At 38.7% G+C, this 22,727-nt stretch overlaps 3 protein-coding genes across 6 annotated transcripts; all 3 read right to left on the minus strand.

Moving 5' to 3' along the window:
* Positions 1 to 2,293: 2,293 nt before the first annotated feature.
* Positions 2,294 to 6,057, minus strand: LOC115687229 (F-box protein At5g49610-like). 4 transcript variants are annotated; one of them, XM_030612741.2, is made up of 4 exons: positions 5,891 to 6,057; positions 4,617 to 4,780; positions 4,332 to 4,403; positions 2,294 to 3,699 (listed from the first exon to the last, which is right to left on the minus strand). In XM_030612741.2, exons 2-4 carry the CDS (start codon positions 4,758 to 4,760, stop codon positions 2,554 to 2,556), a joined length of 1,362 nt encoding a protein of 453 aa, XP_030468601.1. In that variant the 5' UTR covers positions 4,761 to 4,780; positions 5,891 to 6,057; the 3' UTR covers positions 2,294 to 2,553. The 4 variants fall into 4 exon arrangements, with proteins under 4 accessions (XP_030468601.1, XP_030468586.1, XP_030468578.1 ...); XM_030612726.2 differs by having other exon boundaries at positions 5,885 to 6,057; XM_030612718.2 differs by having other exon boundaries at positions 4,617 to 4,790; positions 5,891 to 6,056.
* Positions 6,058 to 13,948: 7,891 nt separating this feature from the next.
* LOC115683700 (uncharacterized) lies at positions 13,949 to 14,901 on the minus strand. Its single transcript, XM_030608284.2, has one exon. It carries the CDS (start codon positions 14,718 to 14,720, stop codon positions 14,211 to 14,213), a length of 510 nt encoding a protein of 169 aa, XP_030464144.1. The 5' UTR covers positions 14,721 to 14,901; the 3' UTR covers positions 13,949 to 14,210.
* A 3,211-nt stretch (positions 14,902 to 18,112) lies between these two features.
* On the minus strand, positions 18,113 to 20,967 carry LOC115686072 (uncharacterized). Its single transcript, XM_030611262.2, has 3 exons — positions 20,479 to 20,967; positions 18,929 to 19,267; positions 18,113 to 18,707 (listed from the first exon to the last, which is right to left on the minus strand). Exons 1-3 carry the CDS (start codon positions 20,779 to 20,781, stop codon positions 18,210 to 18,212), a joined length of 1,140 nt encoding a protein of 379 aa, XP_030467122.2. The 5' UTR covers positions 20,782 to 20,967; the 3' UTR covers positions 18,113 to 18,209.
* Between the last annotated feature and the right edge of the window lie 1,760 nt (positions 20,968 to 22,727).

The following is a 22,727-nucleotide window of genomic DNA, read 5'->3' on the forward strand; positions in this document are numbered from 1 at the left end:
CCAAATGGTATTTTTAATTTTTTAATTTTTTTCGGCACCTAAAGAAAATTAAATTTCACTCAAAGTGGATGACCACATGTATTCTAAGCCATTCTGTGAAGTTTTGAAATTTTTGATTTTTTGCTTTTTTTTCTTTTTTTCGGCACCTAAAAAAATAAAATTTCATTCAAAGTTGTTGGCCACGTATTCTAGCCATTCTCGTGAAGTTTTGAAATTTTTGCTTTTTTGCTTATTTTTATTTTTTTCCGGCACCTAAAAAAAATTAAATTTCGCTCAAAGTGGGTGGCCACAGGTATTCTAAGCAATTCTGTGAAGTTTTGAAATTTTTTATTATTTTATTTTTTTCGGCACCTAAAAAAATTTAAATTTCACTCAAAGTGGATGGCCACAGGTATTCTAAGCCATTTTGTGAAGTTTTAAAAATTTTAATTTTTTGTTTTTTTTTTATTTTTGTAGGCACCTAAAAAAAATAAAATTTCGCTCAAAGTTGGTGGCCACAGGTATTTTAAGCCATTCTATGAAGTTTTGAAATTTTTGCTTTTTTGCTTATTTTTATTTTTTTTGGCATCTAAAAAAAATTAAATTTCGCTCAAAGTGGGTGGCCACGAGTATTCTAAGCCATTCTATGAAGTTTTAAAATTTTTTATTTTTTTATTTTTTTCGGCACCGAAAAAAATTTAAATTTCTCTCAAAGTGGATGGCCACAGGTATTCTAAGCCATTTTATGAAGTTTTGAAATTTTTTATTTTTTGCTTTTTTTAATTTTTTTTGGCACCTAATAAAAATTAAATTTAGCTCAAATTGGGTGGCCACAGGTATTCTATTAAGACATTCTGTGAAGTTTTTAAATTTTAGATTTTTTGATTATTTTTGGCATCTAAAAAAAATTAAATTTCGCTCAAAGTGGGTGGCCATAGGTATTCTAAGCCATTTTGTGAAATTTTTTATTTTTTTCGGCACCTAAAAAAATTTAAATTTCGCTCAAAGTGGGTAGCCACAGATTCTAAACCATTCTGTAAAGTTTTGAAATTTTTGATTTTTTGCTTTTTTTTCTCACCTCAAAGATCGTGACTTCCAGATGAACATGTGTTTTGAACAAAGAGTTCTCTCAGAAATGATTCTCATTTTTTGTCTAGAAATAGAAAACCTACTTTTTTTTGGTTCTGATTTCTGATTCAAAATTGGTTCTGGAACAAAAAGTTGTTTCAGAAATAGAAAAATGGAATTGTGTTACCAAACGGGTTTCTAGTCCAAAGCTATTTCTGGGAACAGAAAACCAGTTCTGGATAGAACCAGAATGGTTATCATGCGCTACCTAAGTATTTTCTGAGCACTTTTTAACAAAATCATTTGAAAAGTACCAAAAGCGAAATGAGTTTTCACTATTTTACCACTTGTAATTCTTTATTTTTGAAAACAAAATCTTGCACCGTGAACCCTTTGCAAAGCTAAACATATCTAGACTACCATGACATGGAGAAAAAGCCCTCCTAAACACCGTGGCGTCAAAACCATCCGCATACCGACTCACCTAAAGCCTCGAGCCAAGTCCCCACCACCCTCGACCGCCGTCGACCACCACCCCTACTGCCGACGTTGCTCGATGCCGCCTGAGCCCCCTTGTTTCCAGCTAAAAAAGGCAAAGAGGAGCTTCGATAAGAGGAAAGCGAACTTCCCCGAAAATCAATCTTACTTTAGCCATGCTCTCTAGAAGCCGTTCTTTCATTATGCATAAATATCGTGACAAATACACTCTTCACTAATCACTTGAAGTGGATTGCTTGCGACTCGAAGTGAATCCCATGAAATGGAAGCCAATATGAAACCGATGAGTCAAAAGTGTTCGTTTCGACGATAGATAGTCCTGAAACAGGTAAATCCGTGATTTGGTCGAATGGGATGGTAAAGCGCGGGCCAAGCGACTAGTTTCTTTTTCTGTTATGCATCTTTTTTCAGATGATTAGCGCGAATGTACGCTTCCGAAGAGAGAAGGAATTTCACCGGGCTGTATATGGAGCTTTCTGGTTTTGAATGAACTTCCCCGAAGTGCCAGGTCTTCTCTGATAATCAATGGAGAGACGATATAACTCGAGACCTTTAGCCGTTCTGGAATAATGGAACCAATGCACATTATCCTACAAGAATACGTATGAATTCAAGGAAATCAATTTGCCCCTCAAACTGAAGTTATCTAAGTGACAGAATGCCCCCATCTTTAGTTATAATATCTCTACCTAAAACCCGGTTCATAAGCCGACCGAAGCATTACACCGAAAGAGGATCTAACAAGTAGTTACACAGAAAGATGGTATCAACCATTAAGATCATTCCCTGAAACATGCATCAGAGAACTGAAGTTATCGGCAGACGCATCGACAAAGTTTGAAATTCTCTACATAATCCCGAGTGGAATCCCCGAAACCAAACTCTACAGAAATTTAAACGGGTCTTAAAGCACCAGAAACGAGTACCAGCTAATGTCATAGTCCGAATTATCGTGTCTCGGCCCGTGATACTATTAAGGAAGAGAAAACACGAAAAGAGGACATGTGCCTAGAAGTCCATGCTCTCCATATCTTCACAGGGCTCGGAGAGCTCGTTCACATGTACCAGGCTGTTCACATACGGCAGATACCTCACCGCCGTGCATTCTCCACGCATCCGGTCCGCACCCAACATCCGGGCTTCTCCTGTGGAGATACGATGTGATATCACGACATTTCCTATGCACATTAGGAGGACATCCCCGTCAACACAACCCATAAGCCGAACTTGCCTCGGAATGTTTCCTGAACATGCCCCTGGGATGCAGATCCTATGTCTCGAGCTCATATCCACTCCCCCGTATATGTGTATAGCAAGATCAGAGCCTTCTTTGAGGACCACAATATAACGCAACTCCCCTTGCATCTCGGTCAGAGTACCATTAGTACCGCTTCCATCAGGTAATTGCATGATACTGTAACGCTCAATCTTCAAATTGAAGACCAGTATTACCCCGCAGTCAACCACCCAATAAACAGATCCATCCCAATAGTATCCATCGCCAACAAATGTTGCATTCGCCAGCTCAAAGCAGATGTCGTCCGAGGCCCTCCAAGACCTCGACCTTGATGAGAAAATCTCAAATACTACAAATCCCGAATCAGTAAGTGGAACTGCACAAACTAGCTCAAAATTTACGCTGAAGTTGAACATCGAGGGCTCAAAGGCAAGGGCAACCGCTGTTCCATGCCCATGATAGTAACTCGGATTCGGAAGCATTTTCCAATTCTTCGACACAGGGTTGCAAATATAATAGGCGTCATCGACTCCTTGGACACAAAGCAAGCCACTGAAAATGGAGCGGATATTGACGAGTATGGGCATGAAGGTGAGATATGGATCTGGCATGCCATGTGTCTCTGGGTCCAGAGGAATGAAGTAGCAATCATAACCAGGTTTCTGGCAAAAGAAGCCAGAGATGCGTTGGAACTGCATAGTTTGCTTGTGGGCTAAAAAGGGATTCAAAATCCATTGATTCCATCCTCTACAAACAGCTCTGAATCTGCAGAGCGATTTGGCGGGAAGCAAAGGGAGAACATGCTCCCTTACGACCTCTTCAATGCAAGTTCCCCTGGTCTGCCTTAACCTTCGGATGAATTCTGCAACACGATTCGAATCTTGATGAATGATGCGTTCAGGACCATCAATTTGTAGCTGCAAGCCAAAGGAAAACGTTAGTGAAAAGCACAGCGAGGAGATTCAATGATAAAGTTGTTCAGACGCTCAAACTCTCTCTCTCTCTCTCTCTTTACCATAAAGCTTCAAAAGGAAGTGCTTAGTGTTGCATTTAAATTAGTGATGGAGTGCATTAGTTTTGTCCTCATACGAAACTGCATGAAAGCAAAGACTAACCCACCCCTCATCTTATTGAAATTAATCCACCAAAAATTTGATTCGGCTACAACAGCAAACAGAAGCTAGCATACTGAACTTGAAAGCTGTCTCCTTTTCCCTCATTGGTTATGAATTCATATGGTGAGGACAGACTAAAATGTGACCTTTTGATGATAGGAGTAAGAGAAACCAAATTAATTTCTTATGCATTCATACAAAACAGCAAATGAATCTCAAAGACAGATATGCTTCGTCGTTAACATACGGTGAATGATTTCAAGAGAGAGAATGATTTCAAAATCCCATTAGAAAAAATACTTACAGAGAATAAAAATGATTTGAAAATCACTACATCTGTCTCTGTATAAGAGCCATCAACAGAAGTTATAGTTCAAATATACTGTGTCCTCCGTAAATTACATTTAAGCAATTTAAGAACAGTCGAAACATACCACATCATTGAGACGCAAGGACTGCATTTCTTGTCCAATCGACTCGTCAGAGGATAATTCCCAATCACTTATCTGTATCAATAGCAGTAAAGAGTATCCAAATCAATTACTTTGCATTCATACAAAAGAGCGAATTATTTTAAAGAAGTGAAGAATGGGCTACGTTGTCAAGTACCATGGAATGATGCTAACAAGAAAATGACATCTATCTCTGTATCTGATCAATAGAGACACTATGTATTATGCGTAACAAAAGTATAGGATTCTATAGTTATCGGAACATACCACGCCACCATTCAGGTCCAAGGACTCCATTTGGTTGACTATGATCCAATCACCACTTCCATCAGAATCGTCTTCCATATCGCTCGCCATATCGCTCGAGAAGCTAGCATCCTCCAGCATGTTATCCAACTCCGAGTCCGTCATCGCCTACTTGTTTGAAGCTTCTATGAAAAGCTACATGTTAAAATCACCCATTTCAACAGTAAATATTTCACCACCAAATCAAAGACGAAACAAGAAAAATAACCGCCAAAAAGGAGGTGTCTACATGAAATTTCCAACTTAATTGCCTTGAGAAGGTGAATGCAAGACAAATTAAAGGACTTTACACACATTGAAAAGGGCAATTAATCAAGGTACTGTGCGTTAAACTCTCAATCATATTTAAGCTCGACTTCCACTCAACCCACATAGCAAAAATCTCTATTTTCAGGCATTACAACCCAAACCTAAGCACCTCCTCCCCAATTCAAAACAGATAAATTTCGCAAACCATCATATATTAACGGAAAAAAAAGCCAAAAAAAATGCCATCTTGATCAACCTTACCACTAAAACCTAGTCCCTACTCCCAAGGAAATCATCCCAGAAACGAACAAGGGAACAAACTTGAAATTCGAGAAAGAACCATCAACCAACAAAAACCCAGAAAAGCCACTCAAAAACGAGGAGGAACCCTGTGATTGTTGGCTCTTGATCGTCAAAAGCTAGAGGACTCAGTCGAACTCTCCCTATCTTTGGAGTCTGGACAATGCCCTTTTCTTTCCTCGACACTCTATACCGGCTGACCGCAGCAATCTCCTCTTCCTCGACTCGGACTAATGCAAGTAAAGGAGCAGGGGAGTCTGCCTAACTAGTTCCTTCTTCATTTAATGCGATGAAGCAGAGCAACGATCAAAGCGGACGTACCAAGAACGGTGGGAATACTACAAATCGAAGTGGCTCATAAGTTAATTGCCGGTTTCGGAGTTACACGCTTGCCTTTTCCATCAGATTGCCCGTCATCTCACCGACGAGACAGACACGCGAGGCCACTCCGGCGAGACCTCAACTTACCTCGTACCCACCACCGGCAGTCAGCCAAAAAGGCTTCCCACAAAGAAACGAACTTGAAATTCGAGACAAGACCACAGATCAACGAAGACCCAGGAAAGAAAAACCGCTCGAGAACGACGAGAAGCCAAGCGATCGTCAAAAAAACCAAACCAAAAACGATGGGAAGAAAAACCCGCAACGGAAGAACAGGGAGACAGGGGAGGCAGATGTACCGGTACCCGGAATCGCGAGAGCAGCGGAGATCGCGATCGGTGCGGGGCTGTTGAGAGTTCAGAGACGACGACCCGAGTCAACACAGGAACCGAAGAAGTGGAGAAGCAGAAACCTATATGCGAGCAGTGAGTGAGAGAGAGAGAGAGAGAGAGGAGAGAGAGAGAATGTTTCTTAGCGATGAAGACGATGAAGGGAAGTCAACAGAGACTTTTCAGGTAACGTGAAAACCAAGCAGTGCATAAGAAAAGACCCGCAGACCCCAAGTCTTCGCGTTTTTTCGAACTTTTATTTTTTCCAATCATATTATATTGATATTGGACTTAAATCGGTCCTTAAACTATTCCGTCTGAACTCAAGGACGTTAAACTTCGGAGGTATTCTCTAAGGAGAGGAAAGAAAAACTTTCTCTCAAATTAGAGGTCAGCATGTGTGGGCACCAGTATGTTAAAATAAGGACCGCAGATTTGTCAACCCATTGGGTGTGTACATCTAGACAGGCGGGGTGGCCCTAGTTGGATGCTTGCATCCCCTGCTGTGGTGAGGTACCCCTTGAGATATTCCCCCCTAATGTGTCTCCCGAGTACTTAAATTTGCAACGAGCGTCCGAAGCTGACATTGTTTTTGAGAAGTAAAATTGTTCCGTATTGGTTATCGATTGACACGATGCATGTTTTGTTGCCTTCTCTCTTTTGTTTTTGCCCCAACGAGTACGTCATCGCTTCATATTGCAATTTCATTGACGCGTCGATAAATTCGTCATTCAATTTGTCTTCCTTTTCTCCTTATGGGCGACTGCTATGAAAAGTTCTTGAGATTGGATTAGAATTAGAAGGTATGAGTTTAAATTCCTTGGGATATAGATGGATTTAGAAAGATGGTAACGAAATCGCCAATTATATATCATATTAGATTTTGAAAGAGAACTATCCGAATGAGCGATACATGTCTAATGGACTATATCATTAAATTTACATATTCGTACATCTTTTTTTTCTTCAAAATAGATTTCTCTAGATAAGTAATTTTCAAAATACATCTCTCCCGGAATTATTTCTCAAATTAGACTTTTCGCTGTTAAAATCGTCCATTAAACTTGTATAATCATCACCCTTTTCACTCACGTTTACCTCTCTCTTATAACTTTAAGCAATCTCTAATATTTTGCATTGAAATATTAAAATTAGGTTGCACGTAATCAATGGCTAAGTTATATTTTATTGATTTGTTAATCCTTAAAGTTAATCTCTCGTTGAGTTTAAAATAGAAATTAAGGTAAAGATATTTTGAAATACATTTTAAAACTATATTACCTATGTGGAAATAATTACGAAAGTATTCATTTAATTTGAAATAAACTAAATTAAAATCTGAAAGTTAAAAAACAATAACACGTTTTACTAAAAGATAGAACTTTTACACTTTGAAGTGTGGAAATATCTCCTTATTAAATTTACATTTACAAATATATAGGGATGAAAGTATATTGAGGAATTATTTCCTTATTGCATTTAAATTTGAAAACGGAAAGAACAAAAAATATTGAAAGTAGATTTATATAAATCCATTTTATTGCTAAATAAAGTAGAACTTAAAAGTAGAAATAACTGAAACTATGGAAGATAGTTTTTTGGAATTTAATTATGATGTTATTTGTGCTTTAAAAAAGACTGAAAGAGGAATAAAGACTAGCAAATCCATGCGAGTTGTGTGTACAAAAAACCAACTTATTAAAAAATTTTGAATCAATGGAAAGAAATTGTTGATAAAAACACAATACAAAAAATATTAATACCACGAAAAACCCCAAACTGGTACACCTGTGATAAATTTACCTAAAACTAATTTTTTGACCACAAAAAATCCCAAACCGGTACACTCGTGACAAATTTATTCTTCGTTAGTTTTCATTAAATTGGATTAATACCACGAAAAACTATAAACTGGCATGTGACAAACGTAAGGTAAAACTCAAAGCTGGTACACCTGTCAACTGACACGTATCATCCAACTTAGCAATTTCATTGTAAAAATTAATGAAAACTAATTGAAGGTAAATTTGTCATGTGCACTAATTTGAGATTTTTTGTGGCAAAAAAATTAGTTTGTGGTAAATTTGACACAGATGTACCAGTTTTGAGTTTTTCATGGTATTAACCCTATAAAAAAATTATATAGATTTATATGGAAAAAGAAAGATATTTCAAGATATGAATTTTTTTAAGAAGTTTTTGTGGGATAAAAAGTAGGCAAATATTTATATTGAAACGTGTGAGTATTTCAATAATGAAATAGGATTATCATTTACGTAATTATTTATGGATACAATATTTCTAAAATAAGTAATTGTTGAGGATATACGAGTACAGAAAAGATTGCGACGTGGTTTACATTCGACCAATGATATTATCCCATTGATTTGTCGTCTCAAAGATCTATCTTCTGCTGAGTTTAATTTTTGAAAAATGAGAAAGAGAAAGTTTTTTCAAATACATTATTAAGTGATAAAATTTAATTTGTCATAAAAAATATTTTATCTATTATCGGTTTAAATTTTGAAAACAAATAAAAAGGAGAGTATGCCCACAATAACATTTTTGGAATTTAGAAAAATTGCATCAATTACAAAAAATTAATAAGATTAATTTTCCACATTTACTGTACCGTATCAACACCACGACGTCTTTTCTACCATCATGGATCTATAATAAGGGAATTATTTTTTGCCTATTTTTACATATTTACTCTAAATTATTTTTTGTGACACCAAAATCCCTAAATTTATATTCGTATGGCACATTTATCTCAAACTTTTTTTTGTGACACGAAATAGATCACGCTTACGCCGTTGACCTCGAAATTGTTTCTTTTTTCTTTGTCTTTTTTCCTCTAAGACGCCTTATAAAATTCCACGAAGAATTAGCGCCGCATAATGCCAAATTCATCATTTGCTGGCCAACAAAAGGGGAAAAAAAAATCAATTTCGTAATTTTTCTTCTTGCAAATCAAATCATGTTTGATTGATCGGTGCTTCTGCCATAATTAGATCATCATGACGATGAATCATACACATCGATTGCTTCCCACGGGTCAATCTCGCACGTCACGTGCCTTTGACTCCCCTGATTCTCATCCTTTTTCTTATTGACCACTTTGCATGTTCTCGAGTCGTTTCCGGGCAATCACCACGAGGCTTCACCGACAGGGAAATAGTTGACTTAGAAAAAAATTGACCAAATTATTTTATAATCGACATGACCAAATTAATTAGGAGAGCAAACAAAGTGAAGATGCCGGTTTAAGTCCAACAGCACTTAAAGAGTTGTAACGGTTTCGTAGATAATGATGGACCTAAAGTTATGGAGATGTGGTTGTAGCTGTCAATTAGAATATTAACTGCTTAGGAGCGGTTATGCTATGTAGTAAACTGTATAAAGTGGTGTGTAATTGTTGTCATCAACACAAAGCTATATATTTTCTCAATTACAATTTTATCGATATATCTCAGTTTTCACTACCCGCATTTCTTTTTCTTTAGATTTAGTGTTCTTTGTCCTCGTTACGCAAAAATTAATTTCCGTGCGAATCACCACTGAATTCGATTTACAAAAAATCAAAAATCAACTTTGGGTGAAATATATTTCATTAATCAGGACAGATCCCGATTTCTTGCGAAACAAAGTTAGATTTCACTATAAGCTAGGCAGCCCGACTAATCAGCCTATCATGCAAGTGTGCTTGGACAGCATAGGATTATCGGTTACCTATAATGTCCATAGATACAATATTTCTAAAATAAGTAATTAGGATATACGAGAAGAGAAAAGATTGTGATGTGGTTTACATTCGACCAATAAGTATTAGCCCACTAAATCGTCATCTTAAAAGATATATCTTTTATTGAGTTTAATTTTTTAAAAATGAGAAAGTGTTTTCAAATACATTATTAAGTGATAAAAAGAGAGTATTCCCAATATGATATTTATCGAGTTTAGAAAAATTGCATCAATTACAAAACAAAAAAAGATTAATTGAAGCAATACCATCTATTTTCTGAAAGTAGCTTTATTAGTGAATAAAAAATTAAAAGAACTTTCACATATCATACCTTATTTTAAAGACAATTTAGTATATATTTCCTGCTTTTGATTATATGGAAGTTAACCGAATTATAAGACCTGTCACTTCAAGATTATAGTAAAATAAATAGTTTTCTTAAAAACATGCAATTATCTTTAATATTGAAAAATATTATTTAAATCATAGCCTATTCACACTTTAAATGGAACATAGACTGAAAATTAAAATAATTTAATTTAAAATATTACCTAGCTTGATAATTAAATATTTTAACACTATCGTAATAAGTGTGCTACAATTGCGACATCAGTTTGAATAAGTGAAAATTAGTCGTGGTCTTAAGCTTTAACTTAATTGAAGATACTTTAATCAGCTAAGTAACGGGTAAAGATGGAAAGATTTTAGCGTATATCGTAATTTAGCTTAGAGCTATGGACATAGCCAACATAAAAAATCTTAAAAAAGCGAGCGATGTCCATGTTTATAATCTATAAAAATTAAAGAAAAAACATTTTACTTTCCTCCTCCTTTCATTGATAATCTCGTCACATAAATTCCTAGGTCCACTTTTATTCTTTTAAATAGCAATCCACGAGTGCGATAGATTCGACATGCTAAACTTGAGCCGGAAGATTCAAAGCAAAAAAAATCCACGAATATTGCAAAACAAGAAGATGCTTTGGAATTATTTTTTTTGGTTGAAAGATACCTCGGAATTAATTTTCCACATTTATTATACAATGTGTAACACTACGACGTCTTTTCAACCCTTTATCGATCTTTAAGAGCTCTAAAAACTATAATATCATAATTGAACAGGTCATGCTTAGACCGTTGACCCGAAACTATTTTTTTTCCCTTTGACTGGCCTTATAAAATTCCACGAAGAATTATTGTCGCATAAAGCCAATTTCTTCATTTTCTGACAAAAAAATGGTTAATACCATGAAAAACCTTAAATTGTTACAATTGCGATAAATTTATCCCAAACTAACCTCAAACCAGTATACCCGTGATAAATTTACCCTCCGTTAGTTTCTATTAAATTTTACCGTCAAATTTCTGAATTAGATGACACATGACAGTTGACAGGTATACAAGTTTGAGGGTAAACTTGTCACAAATATACCAGTTTGGGATTTTTAAATTGTCAAAAAATTAATTTAGGGTAAATTTGTTATATGTGTACCGATCTGAGGGTTTTTTGTGATAAAAAAATTAATTTTAAGTAAATTTGTCATGAATTTATTAATTCAAGATTTTTCGTGATATTAATAAAAAAAAAGGGGGAAAAAAAAGCCATCTCGTCATTTTTCTTCTTGCAAATCGAATCATGTTTTTGATTATTTTTTTTTTAACCAAATCATGTCTTGATTAACAAGTGCTTTTTGCCGTGATTAGATCATCACGACGATGAATACACGTCAATCTCGTCCCCGGCTAATTAATTTCCTCGTACCTTCCTGTTTTGACCACTCGCTCCGTTCTTCTTGTTCTCGAGGAGTTTCTGCGCAATCTCCGCGAGACTTCACCGATACGTGGGTTTTGCAACGTTGATGCCGAATAAAGATGCAACGTCGGGCAGCTGCGTTCGGATTTTAGGGGCTTTGAAGTTTGAATGTTTGACATTAAAGAATGAATGTGTCCCCCCAAGATGGGAGGCAAGTCTTCCTATTCTCTTACCCATAAAAGTATCTTTTGACACGTACAATCAGGGTAAATGGACTTTCATCATGCGAGCGCGCTTGGACAGTGATTTTAGATTGGTCTAGTCGAGTTGAATCCTCACATATTATTAGTTACCGCTAGATATGTTAAAATGGGTCATAGACAAATTTCTTAACCTATATTTGATAGACCGAGTTGTTATATAGACTAGTCATGTTCAGTAAATGAGTTATATTGGGTTTAGGATGGTAAAACTAGAGGTGGCAAAATGAGTTTAAAATCCATATATTAACCCGTATTTAATGGTGTGGGTCATAAATGAATTGCCTTAAATTTTAAAAACAAACTTAAGCAGGTCGTTAATGGTTTAGTTAATAACTTAATGAGTCTTAAATGGTTTTAAAATGGCCATAAATGAGTTAGTAATCTAATAAGTTTAAATGAGTTATAGATAGACAAGTCATTTTTTAAAATTCTTTTAATTTTCTGATTTTTAATTTTTTAAATTTTCATTTTTTCTTTCTTTTCCTTTTCTTTTTCTAGGAAATCCGACAAGGGTAGCTGTTAGGGGTGTGTAAAATGGACTGCCCAAATCGGGAATTGCCCGGACTGGACCAAATTGGTTTGGTTCAGTTTTCAGGAGTGCCAATTCAATTCCCAGTTCCAGGCGGTCCGATTTCCAATTCTAAAGGGGAACCGGATTGAACCGGAACCATTACATATATTATTTTTATTTTTTATTTCATCAAAAAAATTAGTAAATTGTGAACTAAACCCTAAGTCAATTTCATAAACATAAATTTATTGACAAAAATTAATAAAATGTGAACTAAACCATAAGTGACCGGTTTCATTGGATCGGTCCGGTTCCTGATCCTCGATTCTCAATTTTGGAAACTGGTCCTTCTAGTCGGGTTCCCGGTTCCACCTTAACCGATCGGCCCTAGTCGTTGCCCTGTTGCTGTTCACCATCGATCGCTAGTCTTCAGTAATCACCGGTCGTTGGTTGTCGCTGGTCATTGCCGTCATTGGTCCTCTTCAGTCACCGATCACCGCCGTCATTGATCACCACCGGCCGCCGGTCACTAGACGTAGAAAATTGTCCACGGTGTGTTGTAACAAGTCAATTTTTCAAAATTTATAAGAAACAAGTTTTTTAAATTGGATTCGGGTTGGGTATGTGTTGGGTCATTAGATTTGTGTTGCATGTAAATGAATCAAAACTGGTTAAATCAGTCAATTTGAGTCTGATCACTTTCGACTCGATCCACCTGTTTGACGGTTTTTTGCTGCAGATAGACGCGGTTATCTTTCTTGTGATCGACTTGCCCCCTCATCCAATCATCGATTTTAGAAGGTGTGTTTGTTTTGGTGAAAGTGTTTTTCTGGAAAGTGTTTTCCGGATTTTCATTCATTTGGTTCTCCCTAAATGATTTTATCAACGAAAAATACTATCATGTTTAATTTTAGGAAAGTGAATTTCCTAATCTAAAAAAGTGAAAACACTTTCCAGAATTACTCATCTTGAATTGTTAATATTTTTTCTTTTTTTTTCTTTTCTTTCTAAGAAAGAAAACATTCATGTATTTTATTTTCTTAATAAAAATAATTTAAAAATAACAAATAATTTGAAATAATTTAAAAAATACAAAATTTTTTGATAATTTTCACCATAAGATTTTCCTCACCAAACAACTGAAAATACTTTCCAAGTCTTTTTAGGTTTTAGCCAAACACCGAAAAATGAACTAATTTTCTTGGAAAATGATTTTCTGGAAAGTATTTGCTAAAAATGGTTCATTTTTCGCAAAATAAACGCACCTAAATTGATAATCGAACAACGAGCAGACTTGGATGAGGCATTTCAGGCCTAATAATGGGCTTAGCCATTTCCATCGGTCCAAGCCCATCAGGCCCAAATACCGTAATCAAATGAAAAAAGTGTTGCAAAAAATATAGTCTTTCATGGTAAACGCTATGATATTGATGCCCCAACCGACGTCAGCGATGCACGTAGAGCGGGGTTGGCAAATTATTAACATTTGTTTTGATACGTATGCTAATAAACGTCGCGTGGAATACTTGTTGACAAGACCCATATGATAAATCAATGAACGACCGAGAATAAAGAACATAGGGAAATTTTGGTAGTGTCCAAATGATTGGCATTCTAGACTAAATGTGCCATAGAAGGGAGGCAACTCTTCCTAAGGTCGTACCTATAAGAGCAAGTCGGTCGGGGAAGATGGACATCACTATAAGCTAGGCGGCCTGCCCAATTGAGCGTGCGCTTGGACGGTGATTTTAGACTGGCCCGATCGAGTCGGATTTATGGTCCTTTCACTACATACATTAAATAAGTGATACCGAGCATTCGTTGACACGAACCTTAATAAAAATGTACAAATGCGGGTTGCCAATCAAGCAAATAGAACAATAGTCGCGGACAAAAGAAAAAATGGACCGCGTATGTAAGGCTTCGTCCAAGGGCCAATCCCCACCACAAACACACGATAACGTTGAAATGGCTCATGTCCACACCGTCTATGCTCCAAGAGAGAGAGAGGGATCAACCTCAGCTCAGCCGAAGCACTGATCTGCCGGCAACGGGCCGGGAATGTACCCCTTCTCGAAGAACTGCAGCGCGAAGACGACGGCGATCCCCAGCAGCGCCAGGTATGACAGCCCTTCCACGGCGCCCAGAAGGCCGAAGGGCCCGCTGGGCAGGCCCGACCCGGTCTTGGACTTGGTGTAGGCCGACCAGCCCACGATCCCCAGCACCGCCAGGTAGCTCACGCCCTCCAGCGCGCCGATGGAGCCGCCGGGGCCCGGCGGGAGGCCGCAGCCCGTCGTCTTGAGGGTGTAGAGGGACCACGCGATCACCGGGGTCGAGACCAGGCCCCCGGCGATGGCGGCCTTGCCGGCGAGGCCCACGTCCGAGTCCGGGTCGCTGGTATCTTTGGCCATGGAGAGCACCCTGGATGGAGCAGGAATGCGGGTCTTTGCGGCGGCGGCGGCGGCGGCGGAGCGAGAACGGCGGCGTCGAGATGGCGGGATGAGCTGGGCCGGCGTCGGAGATAGGAGCAGCATGGTTTGGGGGTTTCGATGGTTGGAGAAAGAGTGAGAGAGAGTGTGTGTGTGTTGGGAACTCGAGAGCGATTACTGGTCTAAGACGGCGAGGGCCTTATCCATCCATTGCTCCATATGCTTTCACGTTTGTAAAGCAAGTGGCATCATGTGCAATGGGAGGTCATTTTAGGGAGGAACAATTTGTTGGGTCGATGACATCGCGTATCTTTCATCCCATGTTAATAATTATTAGAGACGATGAAGAAAAAATGATTTGGAGGGTTGGAGGAGTCGTGATGTGGTTTGAATGTTGGTGAGGAAAAATACACAAAAAGAATGTATATCACGACTTAAAATTTCTTTTATGTGTTTGTCAATAAATATAAAATTAGGGTACGAGTGAGAAAGAAGAAAAAATTCATCGTACCAAACCTTCCTAATCCTCTAATCGCTCCACAATTGGACGAATTTAGAACGATTTAAGATGCACATGAAAATGACTTTACCGATCTCTCTTGATCCTTTCTCTCCTTCTAAATCCCTCAATCCAAACAAGATTTTGTTTTTAAAAGCCCTTTTCTTCCCTCCTAATCCCTTCTACCTGCTAGGAATTGACTAATTTTTCGTTAGGTGTTCTAATCCTCTAAGCTACAAGCCCTGCCCTGGCCCGAGCTTGCCTGTGGCCGGTTGAGCGAGGTCGGGCCTCGCTAGATCCGGCGAGCTGGGCGAGGCTCGAGCCTTGCCTATGGTCGATCGGTAGTGATCAGTCGAGGAAGAAGAAAAAAGAAAAGGAAAGAAAAGGAAAAGAAGAAGAAGAAAATAATTAAAAATTAAAAAAATCGATTTTTTTGGTAATTTACCTTGAAAAATCTAATTTCCCTACTAAAAGGAGGAAAAGAATTTCTAGTTTATTTTCAGGTTTCGGCAGAACATCGGAAAATATTGTCATTTCCCTGGAAAATAGCTTATTGGAAAATATTTTCTAAAAACGTCATATTTTTCGCGAAATGAATGGAACCTTACGACTAAAACCAGGAATTGCCTTGTAGGTGTCAATTATGATTTTTGGAAATGAGAACCAAGCCGGTTACTCTTAGAACCGCACTGAAATCGAACCGAGATAGGTTCTCGATTCTACATGAGAACCGGGTTTATCTTGTGAAATCATATTATTAACTAGTGTCAACTAGTCTATGCTTAGTCGAGTAAAATTGCACTCTAACCTCGTACCGTGGGATTGACTTCTCAAAGTTGCAACTTTCTAATTTTACTTTGGAAAAACTCATAAAAAATCTCAAAATATGCCCACCATGACGCATTTATTCTAAACTTTTTCTTGTTATGTCATACACCCCAAACTTATACCTATGTGACACATTTACCTCAAACTATTTTCTGTGACACCAAAAACCCAAATTTATACCCATGCGACACATTTACCCTAAACGTATACCCATGTAACATAGTTACCTCAAGCTTGTGATCACGTGACACATTTACCCTTCATTAAAATTCCGTTAATGAATGCCGCTAAAAATATTATGTGGCTGCCTACACAGACGATGAAAAGCAAATAGTGCTGACGTAGCGCTCATGTGGCAAAAATATGTCAACTCATTGTATGTTTTTCTTTTCTCATTTTTTTAACTTCCTCCTTTGTTTTCTTCCTCAATTTGGCGGCGTTGAGGACGGTGGTGATAGCGACGGTAAGGGCGGTGGTGACGAAGACAAACGAGGAAGGAAAAAAGAAAAGGAAAATAAATCTTAACAAAGGATAAATGTATGGCGCAGGTCTAAGTTTAGTAATTTTTATGTAACAAAAAATAAGTTTAGGGTAAACGTGTCACATGTATAAGAGTTTGGAATTTTTTTTGTGTCACAAAAAAGGTAGATGTGTCTTACAAGTATAAGATTGGAGTAAATATATCATACGGGTATAAATTTGAGATATCTGGTGTCACAATTTTTTTTTTGGGTAAATGTGTCATAATGTATATAATTTGAGGTTTTTTGTAGCTTCTACCCTTTTTCTTTTTCATGTAAAGTGTCAAACTGGTTCTAAACACGTTCAATCCTTGAACCAGTTGGGTTGGTCAACTCTCGAGTAGAACCAATAGTTTAGAGCATTAACCGAGAACCAAGCCGGCCGTTGTCGGTTTCGAGGTTTTACGCCAAAGAACTTACCGGTTAACCTGAGAGCTGGCCTTGAACCGACCAATTCGGTTCGGTTTGAATTGGGATCAATGCTCACCCTTCCTAATATTGTTTGCTAGATCCTCACATTCAATTTTGCAAGAAATGCAGCTGTTTGTGGACGAGTTTGTAAAACGTCTGGATAGCGTGTGAATATGGAAAATTCAAGTATCTTCTTTTTCATAAAGGACTATAACATTGCAAGTACTTGAATTTTTGTTCATTTTTTCAATTAATTGCCCAAACTTTCTTTTGTATTATGCGAGACGTCTGCTGAACAATTTATCAATGCTATGTGATTTTTGCTGACGTAACTCGTTTACTAAGCAAAGATCATGTCATCTCTGTTTAGGTGTTGGGCGATGAGGAGAGAGAGTAATTATTGGACAATCTTTCCCATCCAATATGATTATGTTAACATGCAATAATTCATAGAGGCCACATCAAAGGCCAATGTTGGGGCAAGGCATACCTGGTTATTTTATGTCAAACATGCAGTTGCCAAAGAGCAAATATGAAGTGATTGATCGATGCTTGCGATACTCCTGTAGGAGCCTCATAGCTGAAAATGCTGCGTTTTCCATTGAGGACGGGTTCATCTGCTACTGTCTGGGATCATCCGTGGATCTCAGATGTGCGAACACAAACCGCACCCTCGGCTCAACCTCATGTATCTACCCGACCAAACCGTCGACGCCCTCATCGATTGGCAGAAATCGCAGTTGGAAGTTAGACTTACTGGACCAAACTATTTGATGAGGATTGCATTAGGGGTATTTCCAACATTCACATTCCGCAGAAACCGCGATTGATGTGATTAGGGAAAAAATGGGGACAAAATATCCTGTAAAAGAAGGCTGTATTTGTAAAACAATTGCCTAGATTTGCAAATGCATCAGTAGAGTTTTGTAAGTTGTTGTGGTGGGGTTTGGAAATTCATGAGGATAAAAGTATTTTTGTGGCGCCTAGCAGCAGAGGCCGCCTTCGACAATGCGAACCGGAGATGTTCCCGATATGCCCGCTTTGCAACACGGCGACGAAAACAACAATGCGCGCTGTGGCCCGAATCTTATGTCGAGAGGCGGGGTGGTCGTTTTGCGATCGAACCGATTCGAGAAACGGATGTACTCACCTTCTTGAATGCCCGGCTGTTCCCTGTCAATGGCTTCCCCTCTGTGGCTTAAGATTTACCTCCTATTTACACTGTAGGTACCAAAAGGTTCAAAAGAGAAGTTCTCACAAAACTCTTATGAACAATTGATGAGAAACCCTTCTCTCACAAACCATAGAAATCAAAATTAACTCAATTCACGCTCCTCACCAAACGAACTGGCCATACTTAATATCCGCCGGCGGCATAAAGTGCTCGACCGATAACCCCCACACGTTGAAGTCCACCTCCTCGATCTTCCACGTCTCCTCTATCTCCCTCTTGTGGTTCGCCGACTGCTCGCCGTACCTGAACACAGTCACGCTCGTCTTCCCCCGGTGCGCGATGTTGACGCCGTCCACGTACCTGTACTCCTCCATCACCGACTCCGTGCTCGTCTCCCAGAAGACATCCGCGTCCTCGCCCTTGGCGGTCTTCATGCGGAGCAGCCGCGAGTCCTCAAACTGGATCAGGAGGCCCGACCGCTGGCTGAAGTAGCCCCAGATGGTGTGGTGGATGATGTCGAAGTTGGGGCCGCTCTGCGCCTCCCGGAGCGCCGGGCTCGTCTCCAGCTTGAGGATGAAGCAGTCCTCGTCGTTAATGATCTTCTCGCCAATGCACATCGCGTCTAGGAAAAGGTTGGCCGTCGATCTAGGATCCAATCCCTTCCCACAAACAAATGAAATACTATGGTTAGTATCATCGGCAACTAGGATAGGATAAGAAACTAGAGCATGGACATGAAATTATGTTTTGATGTTGCCAATCGAGTGCGATTGCGAAAGCCAAAATTAATTGTACAATCTAAACCAGAGCTACTTTCTGCATAAATTATTCTGTCCTGTAGATTGCACCATCGTTGTCCAAAACGTTATGAAAATTATACCTGAAGGAATCGCCGCAAGGGCCGAGGAGGCCCTTTGGAGACCGGCGTCTGCTGATTCGAGGAGTGCCGCCACGAGAGCTTGCCGTTGCTGCCGCAGCTGACCTTGCAGCCCGAGACGACGAGCTCGAGGCTCCAGAGATCGGGGTTCTTCTGCCACAGCACGAACCCGCCGATCTCCTGCGTGTTCCGCGCCTCTACGCTCTCATCCCCTTGGTGAAACTCCGATGCACTTATCTTCACCTGGCCCGTCGCGCACATGCTGTGCACCGCGTTTACTGCTGCCTGCCCTCCCGTCGCCGCTATATACTGCTGTACTATGTACTTTGCCGTCGATGCTTCCTGCCAAACGATGTACATGGGTTTGGTTGCAAATTAGGATGTGTGAGACTACATGCGACTATGAGATTTTCAAATAAACCCGATTCATGAGACTGCGTAAACTCGATTCAATATGATCAAGGATCGTGGTCTAGTCCTCACACACAATGACATCGGATGTATAACACAATAATAATATTATAATGTTCACTGATTATCAGATCAGTGAACTGCGTTTTTGGGTTAGTGTCGTATCAAATATATGAACCTAAATGCAATAATTTTTTATCATGTCGAAATTTAAAAATCCGAATCATGACATGTTATTAAATATACTATACAATATAACACATTTGAGAAATCTGCTCTCATATTTGAACATTTGAAAACAATTTTAAACGTTCATAAAGTGAAATTACGAAAAAAAAAAACACATTTTATTCAAATCATACATCAGCATACCCAATAAATGTATGTGACTGAACTTATGTTTCAATCATTCAATGAATGAAAGAAGTCAGTCCAGCAAACACAACATTCATCATCACACAAAATGGCTTATCCTATACACGAAAATACAATTAAAAACTTAAGTCTAACCAATTTGACCACCTTTCATGTAGACAACATCTATATATAAAAGGGTTGTGCCATGGATTGTCAATTCATAATTGTAACGACTGCTTTACAAACAATGCAAAAGGTCCCAGTGGAATTTGGATTGACTATAAATACTTCTTATTCTTATTGTCCAATTTACACAAATCCCACTATAAATCAATTCTGGGAATAAACAGTTCAATTGACTCTTCATCAAATGTAAAAGTAGATGGCAATATGGAAATAACCTATCGTTGCCATGTTTCATGCAGTCAAGACACTTTAAGTAGGTTATCATGTCAGGTTACAGATACTTTCTTCTCTTTCTTTTTTTAAGATTCAGATCTATTAATTAAGGTAAGGTCATTACTTTTTCAAATATTTAGTGAGATTCTTCCACTAATGTATCCAGAATTTACCTGGTTGCCCCTATTGCTCCATTGAAACTTTGGGCCAGGACTGCTCACCGAGACCAAAAATGTTTTTCCTTTCATCTATGGACACACATCTTTCAAGTTTCAAGTCATATTGGACCTAACAAAATTTCATTTCCTGTGTTGATATGTCGCGTTCATATCTCCAATTTGCCCGTCTAATCGAGAATATATAGAGAGAAAAAGGCTCTCACGTACAATGGAGCAATCGCGAATGGGGCGATTGGCGGGGTGGTTGAGCCGGACTTGGAGGGGGATGAGGGGCGACCCCACGAGGTAGAGGAGGAAGCGGAGCTCATTGATGCGGGCCGCGATGATAGGGGACGACCACTTGTCGGACGTCTGCGCCTTCATCCACGTCAGCATGTTCTGCATCCGGAGTGCCACGTTGTTCCCCATGCTCGCGAACATCTCCTCCGGGATCGGCACTTCCAGCACCGTCTCGAGACCGTCTTCTCGGTCGATGTTCGGGCACAGCCTCCTCATCAAACTCCTTTGCATGTGTAATTACCGCGGAAAGCGAAACCCCCCCAAAAAGAGAAATCAACAAAAGAAGACGACGAGACGATTTGTAATTATATGGAAATGGGTTCGATGATGCGAAAAGAGAGAGAAGAAGAGAGAGAGGAGGAGGAGGTTGTGGTGTATATGTACTATGAATGTGTTGATGTATGTACGCATGTATGAGAAACGTAGTCAAAGGCCAAGCATGTCTGTCTCTGTATTTTACAAAGGTTGTCTACGGAGGGAAGGACGTCGGAGAATTTAATTTCTTTTGATTTCTGCTTGTGGTGCTTTGGAGGCTGGCCTTGGTCGTAGGTGTCGTGTGGGCACGATTTGTCCTTGTGGGAGTTTTTCTAAATTTGGGGGGCCAATAGTCTGTTTTTTCTTTTTTTGAAGAATTTCACTTTGCATAGTTAGAATTGGACTGTTTTTTGAGAATTCCACGGAGATATCGAGTTGACTTGAATTTGGGTGGTCATACGTAATAAAGCACTCAACCGATATCATCGAATTTAGAGGAAAAATGACAATACAGATGTCACAACTTTCGTACATTATTCACTTGAATGTCATAACTTTCGTATAACGTCATAACTTTTTATTTCAATTACTTAAGTGTTAAGCGTTATGTCACGTCGGATTTTTTACAATTGGGTGAATATTTTTTTAAAAGTTATAGCACTCAAGTAATTGATTGAAGTTATAAAACTCAAATAAACATTTTTTTAAGATATAATGGCACTAGAGTGATTGAAAAAAAAAATTACGACATTCAAGCGAGCAACGTATGAAAGTTACAATATTTATGGTGTCCTTATCCCGAATTTTAACGATCTCTTCGTTCACTTTGAAATAATCTAATGATTATTAGGACAAGACACTACGAAGGGTGGTCTAGAAAAAAGTTATCTTTGTCGAGACTCGCATCGTGATCGTGCTATCTTAAGACTGTAATTGTCAAATTGACTTGACATAGAAGAGATCTATGCGAGTGTTCCATGAAATGAAAGCTGGGTTTTCAATGTAGTCTTTGAAATTAGGATGAGGAGCGGGAGACGGAGCCTCCTCAGGTCCCTTTTCAATTAAAGGGACGTGGAATAATACAAATTGTCATGATTTAACTGATGAAATTTTCCAAATCGATAGTCTAGATGTGTCGATCATTCGGGACCTTGCTTTTGTACATTCAACCTTCGTTTACTCCGACAGTGGTGTCAAAAGTGAAAATAGGTGAGAACACCATTTTTCACCCTTTTTCTAGACCAGGCTTACTGTTGAGAACAATAGTTGATTTGACGACACAGACTCCTCCTTTATATTTTCCATTTTATTTTTGGGGAAAGCCATTGTAGGAGATTTTCTCCATTGCCCTGCTAAAGTCGCGAACACATAAAATGAACCACGTGAAAATTAGGTATTCATGATCTTTGTTAGTCCATTTTGAAAGAGCCATTAGATCGGATAGGGCTCGCGTAATCTAACGGTTCATGCAAAGTGGGCTGACGCATAAAATACACACACAAAAAAAAAATTCGCGTGGCAAATATGCCATTGCTCATGCATTACGAATTTAGAGACATGAGAATTGACTCATGACATCCAGACTTAAGACTTTAATTGGTAAGAATCTGAGGCTCATGCTAATAATGTATCAAGATCGAGATACTCAAATTATCTATGTTTCCATGACTAGGGTTCAAAACATGAGATGATCGGTTTGTTTGATATCCAATAAGATGATATTATCATTTGATAAATCAATCTTTATAGACTTTCTCAGCAAGCATAGTAACATCTTCTATGGCATACACATATCTAATGTGCTCATGTTTCTAGTTTAGCTTCAACCAAAGGAAAACCAATAATCCACCCCCACCTCTTTGTGGAGCCATTTCCAAAAGCACTGGCCTGAAAATGAAAGGAAAAAAGGAGGAGAAGAAGAG

Source organism: Syzygium oleosum, unplaced genomic scaffold (genome assembly GCF_021117445.2).
Source record: "Syzygium oleosum isolate NSW1041296 unplaced genomic scaffold, Sole_v2.1 Sole_v2.08, whole genome shotgun sequence".
Lineage (NCBI taxonomy): Eukaryota > Viridiplantae > Streptophyta > Magnoliopsida > Myrtales > Myrtaceae > Syzygium > Syzygium oleosum.

Excerpts from the sequence above, each read along its gene's own strand:
- LOC115687229 (XM_030612741.2), bottom strand. The coding sequence starts at position 4,760 with ATGACGGACTCGGAGTTGGATAACATGCTGGAGGATGCTAGCTTCTCG. Across the intron at positions 4,404-4,616 it reads TGGACCTGAATGGTGGCGTG|ATAAGTGATTGGGAATTATC; the intron begins GTATGTTCCGAT and ends CTATTGATACAG. Across the intron at positions 3,700-4,331 it reads CCTTGCGTCTCAATGATGTG|CTACAAATTGATGGTCCTGA; the intron begins GTATGTTTCGAC and ends TTTGGCTTGCAG.
- LOC115683700 (XM_030608284.2), bottom strand. The coding sequence starts at position 14,720 with ATGCTGCTCCTATCTCCGACGCCGGCCCAGCTCATCCCGCCATCTCGA.
- LOC115686072 (XM_030611262.2), bottom strand. The coding sequence starts at position 20,781 with ATGCAAAGGAGTTTGATGAGGAGGCTGTGCCCGAACATCGACCGAGAA. Across the intron at positions 19,268-20,478 it reads CCATTCGCGATTGCTCCATT|GAAGCATCGACGGCAAAGTA; the intron begins GTACGTGAGAGC and ends ATCGTTTGGCAG. Across the intron at positions 18,708-18,928 it reads CCTTGCGGCGATTCCTTCAG|GGATTGGATCCTAGATCGAC; the intron begins GTATAATTTTCA and ends GTTTGTGGGAAG.